The sequence below is a fragment of the Panthera leo genome, chromosome C1 (genome assembly GCF_018350215.1).
Source record: "Panthera leo isolate Ple1 chromosome C1, P.leo_Ple1_pat1.1, whole genome shotgun sequence".
In the NCBI taxonomy this organism is placed as follows: domain Eukaryota; kingdom Metazoa; phylum Chordata; class Mammalia; order Carnivora; family Felidae; genus Panthera; species Panthera leo.
Window position 1 is genome coordinate 132,169,423 of NC_056686.1, and position 18,504 is coordinate 132,187,926.

Below are 18,504 nucleotides of genomic sequence, written 5' to 3' on the forward strand. Positions count from 1 at the left end.
CCCTCAAAAATCTCTATAGAGTTCTGTAGGTCTAGTTGTTAGATCATCTACTCATCACCTTTAAAAAAAAAATTACTCCCATCCTTGGAACAGATATTTTAGTCTGGAACAAATTAACTGTCTCTCTGTATCTTGTGTGGTAATCATGAATGTTTGTTAACCTTGACTAATGTAAAATTCCATTAAAGATCATGGGTCAAGCTGCAAGAGTTGGTAATCGAAATATGTTCCCTTTGCAGCCCTTCATCTCTGAGGTAAGGAAACAGGAGATTACTGATTCCAATTGACAACTGGGGAGGCTTACTATTATATCAAGACAAATACTTTACATTTTGTAAAACCTAAACTCCTATAAATCATCTGATTACAAATCTCAAATTAAATGAACCACCAGGTGAAGCTCTTTGGCTGTCAAACCTGATTAAAATCTGTTCAGACTGGAAGGCTGCCTTCCTTGCCAAAATCTACCCTAATCAGCTCTTCAAGTGTAAATTCATCTGAATGAACTCACCTATTTTTTTTAAAATCAACATATTTCTTCTTTAAAATTGCTGATTAATCACTTTGTTCACCACTGAAGGTTTATAGTAGAAAGTCCATCATAGGGTATGTCAGTAATAATATGCTTAAGAAATATTCTATATTTTTAAGAAAGGTATAACAGAATCTTTTATATGCCTTTCCTGAAACTCCAAATATATTTTAATGAAGTATATAATTTGTATCTTATGGTACCAGAGTACCAGCAAAATTAAGTCCTGTGACAAGTCAAAAAAATAATAATGCAGTCTTCAGGGAATGCTACATCAAAAATTCAAAGTCATCTTTTTTCATTGTGTAAGGAACATTCCATATTTGGGAAAGTACACATAAGTATTGGGGCTGTATTATTTTTACCAGAACCTGGGAATGTTTTCTTAAAGGCCCAGCAGTATTTCTATCACAGGCTTGTTGATTGGTGAAATAAGTGGAGTTGTAAAAATACTGCTTTGAGCAAAAATCTCACAATAGTACTTTGGGTTCAGTGTAATTAAATATTTAAAGATTTTTCATGAGATTGATATGGTTACTTTTAGTTTACTGAAGACTATTTCGAAAAAAGTTAATTGATCTACACTGTTTTCTGGAGTGTTGAATGTTAAGTTAATAACAGTTTGAAAAAATAGTTGGCAGGCATAATGGGGACCTAGTTGCTTTTAGCACAAATATTCATCCCTTATATTAGGATGTCTTACTGGAAGTTAAGCAAAGGGAATTTATATTTACAATGATGTTATATTTAACTTATCCATACATATTTATTTATACTTATTTTATCATTTATACTTATTTCCCCTACTGACCATACTTTTCCATTTCCCATAATATTATAGAAAAGAAAGGACCCAAGTAAGTAAAAACACCACTTGCCTTTAACAGAAAAATATCACACTGTGTGTGTGTACACACAACCACACATGCACACTTATGCCCAAATACACCAGATCTTGAGGGAAGATACACATAATTGCAAAGCTAGTGTGGGGATACGCCTCTATTTTTATGTTCAATTTAGAAATTTAGTTTAAGTTAGTATTTCAGATCCTGCTTTGTATTTTGTTGTTATTTCTTTGATAAATGATGAGATACAATCAATACGGAAGGCTTCTAGAACAATATTACTGGAAAACACACATGCAAATTGTAAAAAAAAAAAAAAACAGAAAAAGAGGATGCACATGAATATGATCTAAATTTCAGTCACAGTTGTGAGATTTATTAACTATGTGTCCTTAGGCCAGTTGTTTTACTTCACTAACTATAGGTTTTGTGTGTGTGTGTGTGTTTCATCTGGAGATTGTTGGTTCAACTTTTTTCACTTCCTAGCATCTACAAATGTCCAATAAACCTAAATATTATTAATTAGAAACAAAGAATAAAAGTTGAGCAAAAATCTCTCTTGAAACAAAATTTAATAAGAACCTGACAGTCTGAATCCTTGTCACAAAGTATGTGGCTCATGATGCATCACCCAGGTCCAATTTATCCTTGAGTTGAAACTTTTTTATTTTTAATATTTATTATTTATTTTGAGAGAGGGAGATAGTAAGCAGGGAAGAGGCAGAGAGAGAGGGAGAGAGATAGAATCCCAAGCAGGCTCCGCGCTCTCAGCTCAGAGCCCGGCAGGGGGATCAATACTACAAACCATGAGATCGTGATCTGAGCCAAAACGAAGAGTCAGATGCTTATCTGACTGAGCCACCCAGGCATCCCTCCTTGAGTTAAATCTTAAATAGAACTCAATCTCCTTGATTTAAGGGTACATCCTAGATAGCCAATCAGATCACTGTGATTCCTTGAGACTAGAATTAACCTATATCGGATTTGTTAAATCAGTTCCATTTAAGGAATAACAAATTCTTCCACTCTGTCAGGCCTAAAAAGTTTAAAATAAAACAAACTTACTCATACTAGCCCTATTCATCAATGGAAAAAAATACTTACAGATTATCAGAAAAATAATTGAGTAGTAATGCAAACTCAATTACTTCATTCCAGTCGGAGTGCAGCAGTTCTACATCCATATCTGGAGAGTTCCCTCACCTCAAGGTCAATTGTTTCCAAACACATGCCTATCACTAGTAAACAACGTATCATTATCTTGAATTTATAAACTGCCTTCTGGTTTTTCTTTGTTGGTATGTATCCGGCCTGCTTTGCCTTAATTTGGATGCTATTTTAGGCAGGGTTTTTTTTGTTTGTTTTGTTTTTTGTTTTATGTTACTAGGATTGGTGTGGATTTTTCTTGTCCTTTGTTTCTTTTTTTTTTTTTTTTTTCTCTTTTATTTTTAAACTCAGTTTCAACCTGAATGCACAGATACCATTCTATTCTATTCTCTTCTATTCTATTCTGTGTTTGTGTGTGTGTGTTTTGTTTGTTTTTGTTTTGTTTTTTTGTTTTGTTTTGTTTTACTTTGGATGACATATGAAAATGTTCCAGTGGGAGTGCAGAGTCATCATTACTCTATTTGGCTGAAATCCTGACAGTTGTTAAACATAATAGAGGTGGTATATTTTAAGTTTCTTGAACTGGAAACATTTTCTCTTGCATTTGCAATTGTAAAACAGATTCATATGTTTTCTCTCACTAACACCAAAAAGTAGCACACATGATGGCCAACTTTGGGAAGAATTCTTTTGATTTTTTAATAGTAAATGAAAATACAGTTTTCAGTCTACTTTCCCTTTTAAAATTTCAGTCTACTTTCCCTTTTAAAATCAATCATTCCATTGGTGATCTAATTAAATAGAAACTTGTTGACAGTACTAAAAGAAAGGCGGGGTAAAAAAATCTAAATAGTAGACTGAGTCCCTGCCTCAAGGAGCATTTTCCTTATTTATGTGAAGAAAGCAAGTTAATAAAGCAATTGTGTAAATTTCTTGAAGGTATTACATATAATTCTGTAATTTGTGAAATCTATATAGAAGGTACTATTCAATAAACTGCCAGTTAAAGTTTGACTTTGAAAATAATCCTATATATAATTACAGTATATAGTATATCTATATGCATATATATGCACAGAGTTCTTACGAATAATGAGACTATTCTCAGTTGCCTTGCATCATATCTTAAACTACCTACCTACATATGAATCTCTGAAATCTCTGACAGACAAAATATGTATTTGCTGTTCACTGTGTGCAGAACAATTCATGGATATACAAAGAATGAAAAAAAGATCCCTGTCCTTAAGAATTCTAACAATATAAGGAGGGATTTAAACTACTTGTTACTTAAACAACATTATAGTAATTCTATGTTACATTTATACTTAGCTACACCTAGAGCAAAGTGAACAACCAAAATTAGATTATTTTAAGTAGGGAGTGATACTCAAATCAAGAGATACAAAGTTCAAGCTTGATAGCCTCACTCTTCAGTTGATTTCTATTTTCAAGTTCAAATAACATAAGGATATGTCATGATTTTAAGGTCTTAATCTTATCTTTTGTTTAAATTATGTCTTAATTTTAATCTTTTTCTAACTCTTTTTCCTAATGGAATAGTTCAGACTATAAAAGATTGCTCCATCTTTAATTTCTTAGCTGCATAGTTCAGAGGTGTACCTTACGTTCCAAAAAACACTTTGCTGCACTTCAGTTTTGGTAACCAAGTTATTAAGCTATCATCAATCTAACCTATCTTTTGAGTTAACACAATGTGAAAGATGTATCATAACCTATGAGGTATTCTTGGCAAAATATTTACATGGAGTGTAATCATCATCAAGTAAACAGAAAATTCAGATTGCATGACATCCTATGAGAAAATGTCAGTGATACAATGGAAAAAAGGAAAGTTTAGAAATATTCTAGATTAAAGTAGATTAAAGAGCTATAACAACCATATGCAATGCATTATGTTTGTTTGGCTCCTGGCCTGGAAAAAAAAAAAAAACTATAAGAGGTATCTTGGGTACCACTGGAGAAACCTAATTATGGACTGGATATCACAACAATGTCAAATTTCATAGGTGTGATTATGGTATTGTGTTTATGTAAGAGGATGTCTTGTTCTTGGACTCATTTAGGGGTAAAGCATCATGACGTCTGCAAAAATACATATATGAACATATATATGTATATGTGTGTAAATATTATGTATATGAATACATAATTCAGAAAGAGAGAAAGATGAAGCAAATGTCTCAGAATATTAATGATTAATAAATGAAAGGTATATAGGTGTTTACTATACCAATCTTTCAACTTTTCTGTCAGCTTAAAATTGTTCACAACAATAAAGGGAATAATTCAACTTTTTAAACAATAAGTTAAACATTTATTAGGTAAGCTAGTAACTAATGATGTCTTAAAATCTCAAAAAAGAAAACCAAAGTAATTCTGTGTGTTATGGGTTGAATCGTGTCGGTCCAAATTTTATATATTGAAGTCTTAACAGCAAGTACCTCAGAAGGTGTCTGTGTTTAAAGACAGGGTCTTTAAAAAAGTGATTAAGGTAAAAGGAGGTCATATGGGCCCTAATCCAATATGACTATTGTCCTCAGAAAGAAGGGACTGGGACTAAACACACAGGGGGAAGACCAGGTGAAGACACCAGAGGAAGACAACCAACTAAAGCCAAGGAAAGAGACCTTAGCGTGTAACCAACCCTGACAACACCTTTGTGTTAGACTTCTAGCCTCCAGAACTGTGAGGAAATAAATTTCTGTTAAGTCACTCAGTGTGGTTTGTTTGCTTTTTTTATGGCAGTGCTAGTACACTAACACAGAATTCTAAGACCAATGACCCTCACCCTTGTACAATCCCTTGTCTTCTGAATATGAGTGAACATGTGAATATGATGAGATATCACTTCAAAGCTTATATGGCAAAAGGGGAAATCATCCAAGTGTTCCTGATATAATCACATGAGGTTGTTAAAAGTGGAGTTCTTTCCATTGTGTAATGAAAAGGAAGTTAGAGATTTAAAGCATAAAAACATGAGGGAGTTTTGACATACTATTGCTGATTTGGGGAATGGAGGGGGTCACCATTTCAAGGAATGTAGGTGGCCTTTGGTTGTAAAGAGTGGCTGAGACTGACAACTATCAAAAAATCCTTGCCCCAGTCCAACAACCACAAGAAACTACATTCATTCACGGGCATGGAAGAGAATTATTCCTTAGACCCTCCAGATAGGAGCCCAACATGAGGAAAACCTTGATCTCAGCCTTGCAAGTCTTTAAGCAGAGAATTCATTTGATCCTGCCTAGACTTCTGACCTACAGATCTGTAAAATAAGAAATGTTTATTTAAATAAATGCTTATTTAAAGTAAAAATGCTTATTTAAATAAAATAAAAAATTCTTATTTAAATAAGATGTTTATTTAAATAAATGTGTATTTAAAATAAGCATGTTTTAACATGCTCAGTTTATGGTAGTTTTTTACACAGCAATAGAAAATTAGTAAGTATTTCCTCATAATATACATAGTTATGCTCGATATGTATTTTCAAATTAGTATGTGGGGTTTGTAGGTGTGAGCAATAAAGTTTAAGAGAATATTAATTATTTTTCCAGGTTCAAATTGTTCATATGCACACACAAAATTTTATATACATGCATATATCAATGTTAATGATTTGTATGCCTTGTATATGATTAACTTTTTAAAATGCTTAACCTTTCATAATGATTAACCAAGTAACATATACATATTTTTTAAATGTTTTTTATAACGTTTATTCATTTTTGAGACAGAGAGAGAGAGAGACAGAGCATGAATGGGGGAAGGTCAGAGACGGAGAGGAAGACACAGAATCTGAAACAGGCTCCAGGCTCTGAGCTGTCAGCACAGAGCCTGACGCGGGGCTCGAACTCATGGACCGCGAGATCATGACCTGAGCCGAAGTCGGACGCCCAACCGACTGAGCCACCCAGGCTCCCCGAAGTAACATATACATATTTAAACAAAACCTTTTTAGTTGGAATAATAAATGAGCAAAATTTTCTCTCCAATTGTTAGTATACCTATCTTTCATATTTAGCATATTGATCTTGTGATTCCCAACATCTACCACAGGATCTGTCACATAGAAGTCACTCAATTAAAATTTGTTATGTGTAAATTGAAGAGCGAAACAATTGGAGTATATATAGGAAGACTGTGGGGTATAATGGAGTATGTACAGGAGGTTGTGTTGTGGGACAGAAAGCATGCTGACTTGAATATAATGCAAGATGAGCCTGCATGAAAATTTTGCCTCCACTAAGAGGGAATCCTAGAGGCATCTATTTAACTTCTCTCAGCTTCATTTTCCTATCTAGAAGTCTGTATAGCATGGTACAGTGTTCAATTGTAGTTCTATCACTTAATTGCTTTAAGACCTCTAACAAATAACTTCCCTCATGATTTATTTTCTTTATCTATAAAAGAAGACCATAGTTAGTATCACAGGCAGGGCCACCATTAGCTCATATAGTGTCATCACACAAATTAGAAAATGTTCCCCCCTCTTTTTGAGATAATTCATTTCCTTTTGTGGGAATATATGTACAACCATGCTGACTGTGATATTTATGTTACCCAGGTGCCCTGTTCGATGTGAACAACTGTACCTGATGTCCTGTTCAGGGTTGTTGTCAGAATCAAAAAAGAGTCCATACAAGGCTCATGGCACAGAATCTGGCTCATACTGATTATCCCTTTTGTGTCAGTAATCATCATTATCACATTTATCCAAACATCATCTTCCTTAGTATAGATATAGTAGCATATAACCAGAGTAGAGAACTATATTAGCATAGGCTAAAGCCTTAGCACATGGTAGGACATGCATAAATGGCCACCCCTAGTAAATACCTTGAACACAGTAGTTCCTCAGTAAATAGCTGCTGAGTGATTGGATGGTTTTAGTTTTCTTAAAGAAAATGAACCTATATGTTACGAGAATTCTGGTCTGGTGCCAAAATTGTCTTCAGTATTTAAATGAAAATACATAGTATGCCATTTATTTAAAAACTTGAATTGTCTAATATGTGCAAATTTGGAAGTAAAATATAACAAAATTCCCCGAAGGTCCATGTGGAGAAAGCATCTCTTTTTACTGTCAAATTTTGGAGCAACTCATAATTCATAAACATTTGAAAAAAATAAATCTGTAATAATTATATACTGACTTTTGGGGCACCTGCGTGGCTCAGTCGGTTGAGAGTCCGACTTCAGCTCAGGTCATGATCTCACACTCTGTGAGTTAGAGCCCCGCGTCGGGCTCTGTGCTGACAGCTCAGAGCCTGGAGCCCTCTTCAGATTCTGTGTCTCCCCCTCTCTCTGCCCCTCCCCTGCTCATGCTCTGTGTCTGTCTATCTCAAAAATAAATAAAAACATTTAAAAATTTTAATTATATACTGATTTTTATCAAAAATATTTTTTCAGGGGCTCCTGGGTGGCTCAGTTGTTTTAAGCGTCCAATTCTTGATTTCAGCACAGGTCATGATCTCAACTGGGCCTCATGTTGGGCTCCACTCTTACAGCATGCAGCCTGCTTATGATTCTCTCTCCCTCTCTCTCTTGCCCCTCCCTGACATGTGTGTGCACAATCTCTCTCTGAAAATAAATATTTTATATGTATACATATTTTTTCATTTGCTTAATAATAGCATTTACAGTTAAATTAGGCTATAGTATTATAAACACTACTGTAGAAATGGGCCCTTTATTCCATCAGAAACTGACTGATTTCATTTCACATAAAAAAAATTTATATTTATTTATTTGTTTGTCTGTTTATGTATTTTTAGTATATTTATTTTGAGAGAGAGAAAAAGAGCATGGGAGGGGCAGAAAGAGGGAGAGAGAGAGAGAGAGAGAGAGAATCTCAAGTAGGCTTCATACAGTCAGTGCAGATCCTGATGTGGGACTTGAATCCATGAATCATGAGATCATGACCTGAGTTGAAATCATGAATTGGAGGCTTAACTGACTGAGCTACCAAGGTGCCCCAAGGAGGCATTTTTTAATTGCTAATTTATTCTTAGGCTGGTATAAAAATAGATAAAATTTAATAGATGTATATAGTAGGTTGCTATATCAGCCTGCTAGAGCTTCCCTAACAAAATGCCATAGACTAGGTGTCTTAAACAACAGAAATGTATTGATTCACAGTTCTGGAAGCTGGAAGTAAGGTCAGATGTTGTGAGAATTGTTTCCTGGGAGCCTATTCTTTTGGTTGTAGATGGTTACCATCTTTCTGCTTCTTCACGTGGTCTTCTATCTGTGTATGCTTGCCCTGAGTGTCCATTAGTATGTCTAAATTTCTTCTACTTATGAGGCCACCATGAAGTTCAGACCAACTCTCATAGCCTCATTTTAAATTAATTACCTCTTTTAAGGTCCTATCTCCAAATGCAGGCACATTCTGAGCTACTGGACTTCAACAGATGAGTACAACATGAGTTTTGGGCTTCAACACATGAGTTTGGAGGGGCCACAATTCAATGCAGAGTTGATGCTATAACAGGAAGCTAGGAAATAGAATAGAAGCTAGGGAATAGTCTAGCTATGAGACTCTTGACCAGGCAACCCATCTGTGCCTAGCCTCTGATTTCTTTTTTTTTTTTTTTATGGTAACACTATCTGCCTTATCTTTCTAAAAACAAAACAAAACAAAAAACAGAGCTGTAATGATCAAAAGGTATTAACTGATTCCAATGTACATATTCTTAACAAATTATCAAAACATTATACAAGTTATTTTTACAATTTCTATTTATTAAAGATGAAATTATTAGTCTCATGACTGTATGCTGAATCCTAAGACAAGTATTTTTTTTTAAGTTTATTTATTTATTTTGAGAGGGAGGGAGAGAATCCCAAGCAGGCTCCATACTGTCAGCACAGAACCCGATGCGGGGCTTGAACTTAAGAACTGTGAGATCATAACCTGACCCAAAATCAAGAGTCAGATGCTCAACCAACTGAATCACTCAGGTACCCTGAAGACAAATATTTTACATTAGGATTTACTTCGCTCTTGGCAACTCAGCCACGAGTATTGGGGAGTATTTGTTTTCTTTATTGCTATTGAGTATCAAGAAAGATCTGTGCCATTTGAAGGATTGTCCCTGTTGTATCAGATTCTTCAATGTTAACCAGTGAATAATTCCAGCAAACTCTTTCCTTCCAAGGCATCTTCCCCCCCTCCACCCAATAAACAAAGAAACAAACAAACAACAAACCCTGCATGCAACCTGAGTAGATGTTATAAGCCACTTTCACTAAACTGGTATCCTCTCACCTAAACCCTCTTTAGTCTATCCATCTTCTCAAGAACTTAACTCTTTTGTGAGCAATTTATCTCATCCCCTAAATCAGGAAAGCTAATGTTACAAAGATTTTAATTAAAAAAAACTCAACACAAAGTTAATTATACTGCCTGAATCTGAACAGGGCCTATATAGCAATTAGCCAAATGATGACACTCTTTGTCCTGCTGAAAATTCCCTAGGCATATTATAGTTGGGGTTCATATCTCACTTTCAGGAAAGGCTGATGGAAGATGTGGGGAAAGGGAGAGAAAAAGAATGGCACTGCCATTAAAATAAGTTCTTAGAACACAGCATCCTTTAGTGCTTCATTTAACAAAATATGTCATTTTAGAAGCACTTCTGAGTGAAAGTCAAATGTAAATTTTATACTCTGACTATAAAGAATAAAACGTCCTCCGGGAAGAAATTTGCTCACCCATGAAAGGTAGAAAGCCTTCATCCTCAACCCCAAATGCTAGATTAGTTGTGGATAAATGATGGATTGAATAGTTTCTAAGAAGACTCCTTGTTCAGCCTTCAGCTTTGTCCCTATAGAGCTCTGAAAGAGCATTTGTTTACAGTACATCATCCCTTAAGCCAAGGAGATTTTATCAGAGTTGTCTGTGGAATTCATCTATTTTGTTTTACCCTCTTTATTTTACAACATTTCAAAGTTTGCATTCCCTATAGTTTCCAGTCTAGGCTGAGGGACATGAGTCGCTTTTTATCCTTTGACCTGTGATCTAGGATCAGAAAACCAACAAGCAGTAACTCCTTGAGTCAAAAAGTGAGGCTTTTTTTCAATGCTGGTCTTGCTCTGCCTGTGTGAACTATAGTGCACTCAGTTTTATCACCTATGCCTCCAATCAAGCTTTCTTAAAATTGCAGAGGCTGACTTTCAGAGTTCCATTAGTACATTGTGGGGCAGAATGAAGAGAAACGTCACCCTCCACCCATCCCCACTGTGCTGGGAAAAAGAACCAACATTAGACAGGCTCTTTCAACTCAAAATTACACTTTTTCCCCACCTTTCTGTCACCCCTCCATATCAACTCTTAAGTGGGAGTTTTTTTATTATTAAAGAAGGGTCAATGTTTTTGGCCTCTCCAATGCTAAAGAGAAGACTGTAAGAATAAAATGAAGAGCAAAACAAAAAGAATTGGAAGAGACATAAACTGTCCTCATGGGTCTCATATGCTTTCCATTTAATCTGTAAGATCATTTCAGCTTCTCTACCTAACGAAAAGCTTAGCTGTGTGGCTCCCATATATTAGCTCATTGCAAAGTGACCTCTAAATCACTATTACTTAGAAACAAGCACCACACTTCCATTCATTTTATTGTTCCTATACTCTAGTTTCAGTGCCCTATTCTACTATATATTTTTAAAGGGCAGGATCTGTTTGCTAATAACCTCCCACTTGAATTTCATTTTATTTCTCTGACCTCTGTCGAAGAAAGAAAATTTAGAAGGAAACCATAAAAGGATTCCCACCTTATATCCTAGGGGAAAGGCCATTGTATAAATATAAGAAGTTCATTAATATCATCCTATCTAAATAAAGGTTAAAAATCGCATACACTAGAAACACAATAGAAGAAATGGTCAACTCACGCAGAGGCCCATCTGACCCTAATAACTCACAGTTATTTTCATTTTTCACAAATGCTTCTATTCCTACTACCCAGAAGACTTGTTATTTTTACTACATTATTCAGTTAGAACTGATCACTCCCAAAGTCAGCATGATATAACCCTGTTGGGAGCTTTCTGTGTTTTTCAAATGACATCATATATTTAAATTAGGTGGTTTTAGGAGCCCTGCTATGAGTTGGATCCTTCTTTACCTCAGTATTTCAAAAAAATAAGGCAACTTCAAAGAAATATAAATTCTGCATTCACCAATAACTGCCAATGTATAGGAGTACAGAGGACCATAAATTCAATTTCTTCCTTTCTTAAAATGAGATAACCTCTACCTTTCAGGACTGTAGTCTTGATTAAATATGATTATTCACTAATGTGTTTTTTAGCCATGTATTTTAACTTTAGTCAATTAGTTAACGTGATGTTTTTGGAAGAGTTCCTAGAAAAAGCCACCTGTCCCAAAATAATCTTGATACAAAATCTGTCCTAATGTTTGTGTGTAATATACCTAATTATTAAAAACTGTTAACAACTTAACGTGAATGAGTGTATGTGGTAAATTAATCCTATTCCTAGTCACACCCTTAAAGAATAAAACTGATTTTCTGTAAAAGTGAGAGAGGGGGCAGTAAAGATGTTCTATCAAAAGCCCCGCAGGATAAGGCGCTTGCTCACTCAGAGCTCTGAGCATCTGAAAAGCAGGGTGAGGTGTGCAATGAAGAGTCTTACTATGCAACAGACATTATTTTAAGCACTTTACTGTGGGGCAGGTACTATCATGTCCATTGTTCAGATGAGGTGATGAAAGCCTAGAAAGGTTAAGTCAGCTGCCAGAGAGCAAAGATATTCAGAGAGGAACTGGCTTTACAGCCAAGCAGTTGGGATGCAGAAGTCCTGATCATGCACTGTGCCTTCCTCTCCCCCTTCCCGTGCAGTGGACGGAGAGAAGGAAGGGGGTGAAAGGACACAGTGGCACATGCTGCCTGGTGCCTCTGCCTACCCAATAGCTGTGCTCCCCTTTTCCTTTAATAGCAGAGCCACTAATTCTATTTTGGAGAGCAATGGGCCCCATTGAAAATACTCATTGCCCCATACCTCATATGTTCACTTCTGGCCAAGGACATCTAAGCAGAAATCCACTGAGCTTGTTTTTTGTTAAACAGAGAGACTCAACTAGCACTTGCCTTTTCCCTTTCCCTTTTCCCTTGTGACTGCCTGAAATGAAATTATCTACTGGCAGAGTTCAAGTCGTCTGCGTTGCCTGTGAGACTGACATCTCCATGCTAAGGATGGCAGAGCAGAAAGTGGAGCTATCATACCAATCCTAAGTGGTGCACTTTTGCAACTTTTTTATATGGGAACAAACCCCTAGCTGGTTAAGTTATTGTTTCTGTTTCATTGTAAATGCAATCTTAACCAATAAGGTGATTATGCAAAAGTAGAAGAAAGAACCCATCATTTGTGGATGGCACTATATTGCCCGAGTCTGGCTCCATATGGTAGTGGGTACACACCGAGCTCTGTGCCACATACTTCTATGGGGAAGGGGTATCCTGTCCCCTGTGGCAGCAGTACCTGGCACAGAACCACTACCACAGTGGAAAGTGGATATGGTTCAGTTCTGACACTGCAACGGGGGGTGGCAAACTACAGCCCGCTGGCCAAATCCCACCCGAGTCCTGTGTTGTATAAACTGTAAGCTGAGAAAGTTTTTTGGTTTTGTTTGCCATTTTAAATAAAGTGTTTTGCAAAGAAACAAACAAAAAACAGAGAAGAACATGCAGTTTTAATCACATGGGACACAAAACCTAAAATATTTACCATCTAGTCCTTTACAGAAAAAGTTTGCATCAAGATAGAGTCAATTATCACAACTGTCAAGGTTGCAAATCTTACCGTCCTCTAAGGACGTTTTTTTTTTTAATGTTTATTTTTGAGAGAGCACAAGCCAGGGAGGGACAGAGAGAGGCGACAGAGGATCTGAAGTGGGCTTTTGCTGACAGCAACCAGTCCCACATGGGGCTTGATCTATGAATTGTGAGATCATGACCTAAGCCGAAGTTGGTTGCTTAACGAACTGAGTCACCAAGGTACCCCATGGCCATTTTTATTCTCCTTTGTTGGACAGTGAGTCATTACATCCAAAGCATGATATGTAATTGAAGGACACAGTACATGATTTTCTGAAGAACGACAGTGTAGGGCAATAGGGAAGGAAAAGAAGCAGCAGAACTAATACCTTCCTGACTTAAAAAGGAAGGATCAAGTTTTAAGTACATTAACATCAGATTGGCAGAAAACATCATACATCAGCTGAAGCTAATTGTTGGAAGGAAGTATCATTAAGCACTCAACAGAAAATCCTAGAAGGAATTAAATTTTGAATACCTCAGAATAAAAGTGCCTTTCAAGAAGACTTCCCTGCCACAGGTGATGCTAAGCTTTCATTCCACAAATAAACATTACCACCATTCACTTAAATCCTCCTAACACATGACGCCAGACTAACTGGATTGAAAGCACTGAGTTGAAAGATGGTGATTTTCCTGATTTTCTATTCTCATTGTCTCATAGGACCTAAAGATGATTAGCCATTTAGACACTTGAAAAATTACTTCAAATAACGTAGAGAAATAAGGAGTTTCATTTTTAATCGAAGGCTAAAGAATCATTTCTGACATTCAACGTAAGGGTATAAATTATTAAATTTCTCCAATTTCATATTTAAGAAAACTCATCTCAACATGCAATCAGCTTAGTGGTAAATCAACCTCACACAAAAGTTTATGGGGGAGTTCTTTGTTTTTTTTTCACTGTGAAGTCTTGACTCTCACCTCATGGATACTAGAGAATGTCCCTAGAACCTGGGCCTAAACACACACAGAAGAGGAATATATATGCATGCTAACCTCTCAGATCCCGAAATATATAAATTTCATGTAAGTTCAAAATTTCTTGTTTTTCTGTATGTGCATTTATGTTCAAAGCATTTCAATCATTGGCATTTCACAAGTAATTCCTATCTTCCACGCCCCCCCCCCCGCCCCCGCCGAAAATACTCATTTTTTATCCCTATAGAATGGTGTCCTTGCAGAGATTTCCCACTATCATTATAAACTTGGTGCTATATTGCTCTTCTTATCATTTTAAAGGCTAAGTGGATTTAGGAAAAATAAGTGTATAGCATCAGCTGTTTTCATCTAATATTTTGTAGATACAACACACTTTGTCTTCAAATCAAAGATGGTAACACGCTTTTGTCCATACAGTGAGCACAAAATTACCCTTCCTAAAAATCAGTCTTCAAGGTTTTCGATTTCTGGTATTTATCTTTCACAATGAATGGATGCATCCATATAATTATAAAATTATGCAATTATTTTATGTAGATTAGTGATGACTGCATATGAATGTCATAAAACAACGCATTACAAAGCACTATGATTAGGGAAAATGTAATTGTGAACATCTGGATTGAGAAATTTAAATTTGAAAAAGTCTCATATTTTTCATAAAGCTTTTTCCCTTGCTTGTCCATATTTCAATGGGTACTGACTGAATCCATTTATCGGGACTAGGCTAATTTAATGTAGATCCAAAAATGTTTTCCAGATCGAGTGCCCAGGTAGAAAAATAGCCATTTCTCTGTTTTTGTTATGTAACTACAATAATAGTTTTAGCATCTCCTTTAAGGATATTCAGCAATTTTGATGTTAAAAGATAGAGTAAGAATGGCCAAAATGAAGAAACATTTTTAAACAGAATTCATCAAATTTTATTGGAGAAGAAAATAACTATACTGCCAAGAATATCTTGAGCAGGTATGAAATTGCATGTTAAAAATATTGTAAGAAAGTAGACAGTCTATCTCTATTTCTAATTAACCACATGTAATTTCTAACTTACAGCCTCAGGCCTCAAGCCCCTAATCTCTGTGAATGAAGGACCTACCTTTTCCTAAGCCCCAGGTGCTGTCTATTTTATGGGCAGGGTGAGCATTCAAATATTTAACAACACTGTGGTAGATACACAAACTATTCACAGCAAATGCCCAATCAATCGCAGTGGATGCTGGCTGGCAAACTCAGGTCGAGTCCATTGGTATGGCCCTAATGGGTATCAGCCATGTTCCTAGAAGTGTGGACTGGGCATGGGAGGGAGAAGAATATTTGCCATCCATCCACTTTGACATTCACTGCAAGGTCTCTTTACTCTCTGGACTTTAGTTGTGACCACACAGATCCTTGCGACTTCTCTATACCACAAAGCTTCTCCAGTATGAATCTCCTATCGAATTCCCTCTTTAGCACAAAAAGAACATCATTATTCTCTATTCTTCACCAGCATAAAGAAAACTCTTGCCCTTATAGGTTCTCCTTCCATTTCTTCTCAGTTGCTTTTGCATTGTGCCTGGTACACAGTTCCATGGAAATTTCCCCTCAACTTGGCCTTCCTGCATACACATTTCAAAGAGCTATCTCACATCTCTGTCATTTTTCCCATCAGCAATTTTGCAGAATAAACAAGGCAGAAACAAAAGATTCCAGTACTAAAACTCAAAACTCTAACTTTTTATTTTGATTGTGCCATGGCAACCATCCCTTGCAGCTAAGAAGGAGACTACTCCTAGATGGTACTTATATAGGGGAGGGTCCCACTACTTATATATTTCATGGCCAGTGCATTTATTTATTATGGTTGTCTTTTCTCATTACTATGCTATGTGTGCCCATAAGCATAATATTGAGATTTTTTCTTCTTTTTCATTTTATTATAACAACTTCATTATAACATAATTCACATACCATACAATTCACCCATTTTAATATGTACAAGTCAATGATTTTAAATGTATTAACAGTGTTGTGCAACCATGACTGTGATCTAACTTGAGAATAGTTTCACCTTTGGAAGAGATCCCATACTCATTAGCAATCATTCTTCATTGCCTTCAACGCCACCTGGACTTGAGAAACTACTTTCTGTTTCTATGAATTTGCCTATTTGAGATCTTCCATGTGAATGAAATCATAAAATACCTGGCCTTTTGTGACTTGCTTCTCTTCTTAAGCATAATGTGTTAAAGGTTTATCCATGTGGCATGTATAAGTATGTCATTACTTTTTTATTGCCAAATAATATTCTTTTGTATGGCTTTACTACATTTATTTATCCATTAGAGTTTTTTCCCATTAACCTACTTTTTTTGTTTGTTTTATCATGCCTTGAAACTTTTCTATGCTATAGAGTGTCTAGTAAAGGTTTTCTGAATTAAACTGGTGAAAATTACAAATGTAGTAGTAAACAACTACAACCTCTTCCTATAGAAGCAGTGATCTGTTCAAAGAGCAATTAATGCAAATATTCAAGAACCCATATGCTGAGAAACTTTAAAAACACTAGCAAACATAAAGAAAATGAATAAGCATTGCCTCTGCTTTCTAATGGCAAGATTGTCATCAAAACTTATATTGGCACTGCCTGCAAGACTTGTAAACAAGTAAATAAAAATGGAAAATGGAACCAATAATTGTTATCTCTTACAATATCAAGCACTAAGGATGATGGATTTTTTTTTTTCTCACTTCAACCCAACAGCATTACGTAGTTGCTTTGAGAATACTGATAAGCTGGCCCACCTGGTTGTCAGGGGACAGGGGGTGCACAAACTAGAAGTGCTAGAAATATCAATAGCAAAATTAGAGGAGCATTCATATACTATATGATAGTCAGTATTAAAAAAAAAGTATAGCAGATTTAGCTGTGGTCCTATTATTTATAATTTTGCTGTAGGGGCATTTTTCATGCATGCAAAGCCCTCAGTGGACTCCCAAGTTAGATACAGTGGTACTATTACAACTGAGATCCATGTGTATGAAGAGCTTCTGAATCTAATATTATAAAGGCAAAGATACTCACTGCAGGGATGAATAAAAATCATTTCAGTCTTTCTGTTTCAAAAGAAAGCATGTCCAATAATTTGTGTAGTGCCCCAAAATATTAACAGAGATAATATGGAAGCTCAACTTGGTTACTTTACCATTCTTTCTCTATGTTCTTCTGTCTCAAAATGAGTGAAATATATTATGGGAGAGGGTCTTATTCCCTTTTAGTGCTCTGTTTTAAATGTTTTTTTCCTCTCAAGTTATATTTTTTCTAGTAATAACACAATTACATTGAAATAATTAACCTTGCATTTTCTTCCCTTCAAAAATTAATGCACAGTACAAAACTGCATTTTATGCTCTCATTCACATAGTCATTTTAAAGAAAACACAAAGAAAAGGTTTCAAGTTTCTTAGGCTATTTGGGGGGAAAAAGAATCAACTAGAACAGCAGTCATCCGTGAAAACAACTGACATTTAGTTTCACATGTAAGGTAAAGCTGAATGGCATGAGAACCTTTCTACTCACAGGTATCTAAAGATTCGTCTGAATCATCAGGGCAGTCAGGGTCCCCATCACACAGCCAGCTCTGGGAGACACAAGTCACATGATCGTGGCAAAGAAATTCACCAGGATCACACAACTGCTGATCTGAAAATGAAAATGTTTCGAAATAAAATATGAATGATCTGAACGTGAACACGAGAGCAGTACAAAGATGAAATGTTGGAAAGCAATACATAAAAGGTATATGAGTGTGATCCACATTTTCTCTTCAGGAGCAAAACTAAACCAAGTATTTGTCTTAATTTTGGCCACTTGGCTCAAGCACACATTTTTGATAGAAGTGACTATGTTGTGGTCTCACACATTCTGTTCTGAAAATAGTTAAGAATTCTGTTTGTGTTTATGACTAGAGGTTTGGTCATATTGGATAAGACATATGGCTATCACAGTCAGTGGGTTTTATAGAAGATATTGATCCAAACCAGAAGTCCTGAGTACAGAAATTTTAGTTTCCTCCTCTGCTCTAAGAGAAAGAAAAATCAGTAATAAAAATTAAATATTGTACTTAAACTCCATCTCTGAGAATTCAGTTCTGAATCATCCATCCTGATACTGGGGATTCATGTCAGTTGAATACCCAATATCATAATATTTCTTTTCTTTTCTTTT

The 18,504-nt window shown here is 35.7% G+C and overlaps 1 protein-coding gene across 1 annotated transcript in view; it reads right to left on the bottom strand.

Moving 5' to 3' along the window:
- The window catches only part of LRP1B (LDL receptor related protein 1B), a 1,882,572-nt gene that overhangs the window by 1,514,732 nt on the left and 349,336 nt on the right, over nucleotides 1-18,504 (bottom strand). The window contains exon 2 of the mRNA XM_042948663.1: nucleotides 17,857-17,979. Coding sequence (XP_042804597.1) covers nucleotides 17,857-17,979 — 123 coding nt within the window. The remainder of the gene's footprint in view (nucleotides 1-17,856; nucleotides 17,980-18,504) is intronic.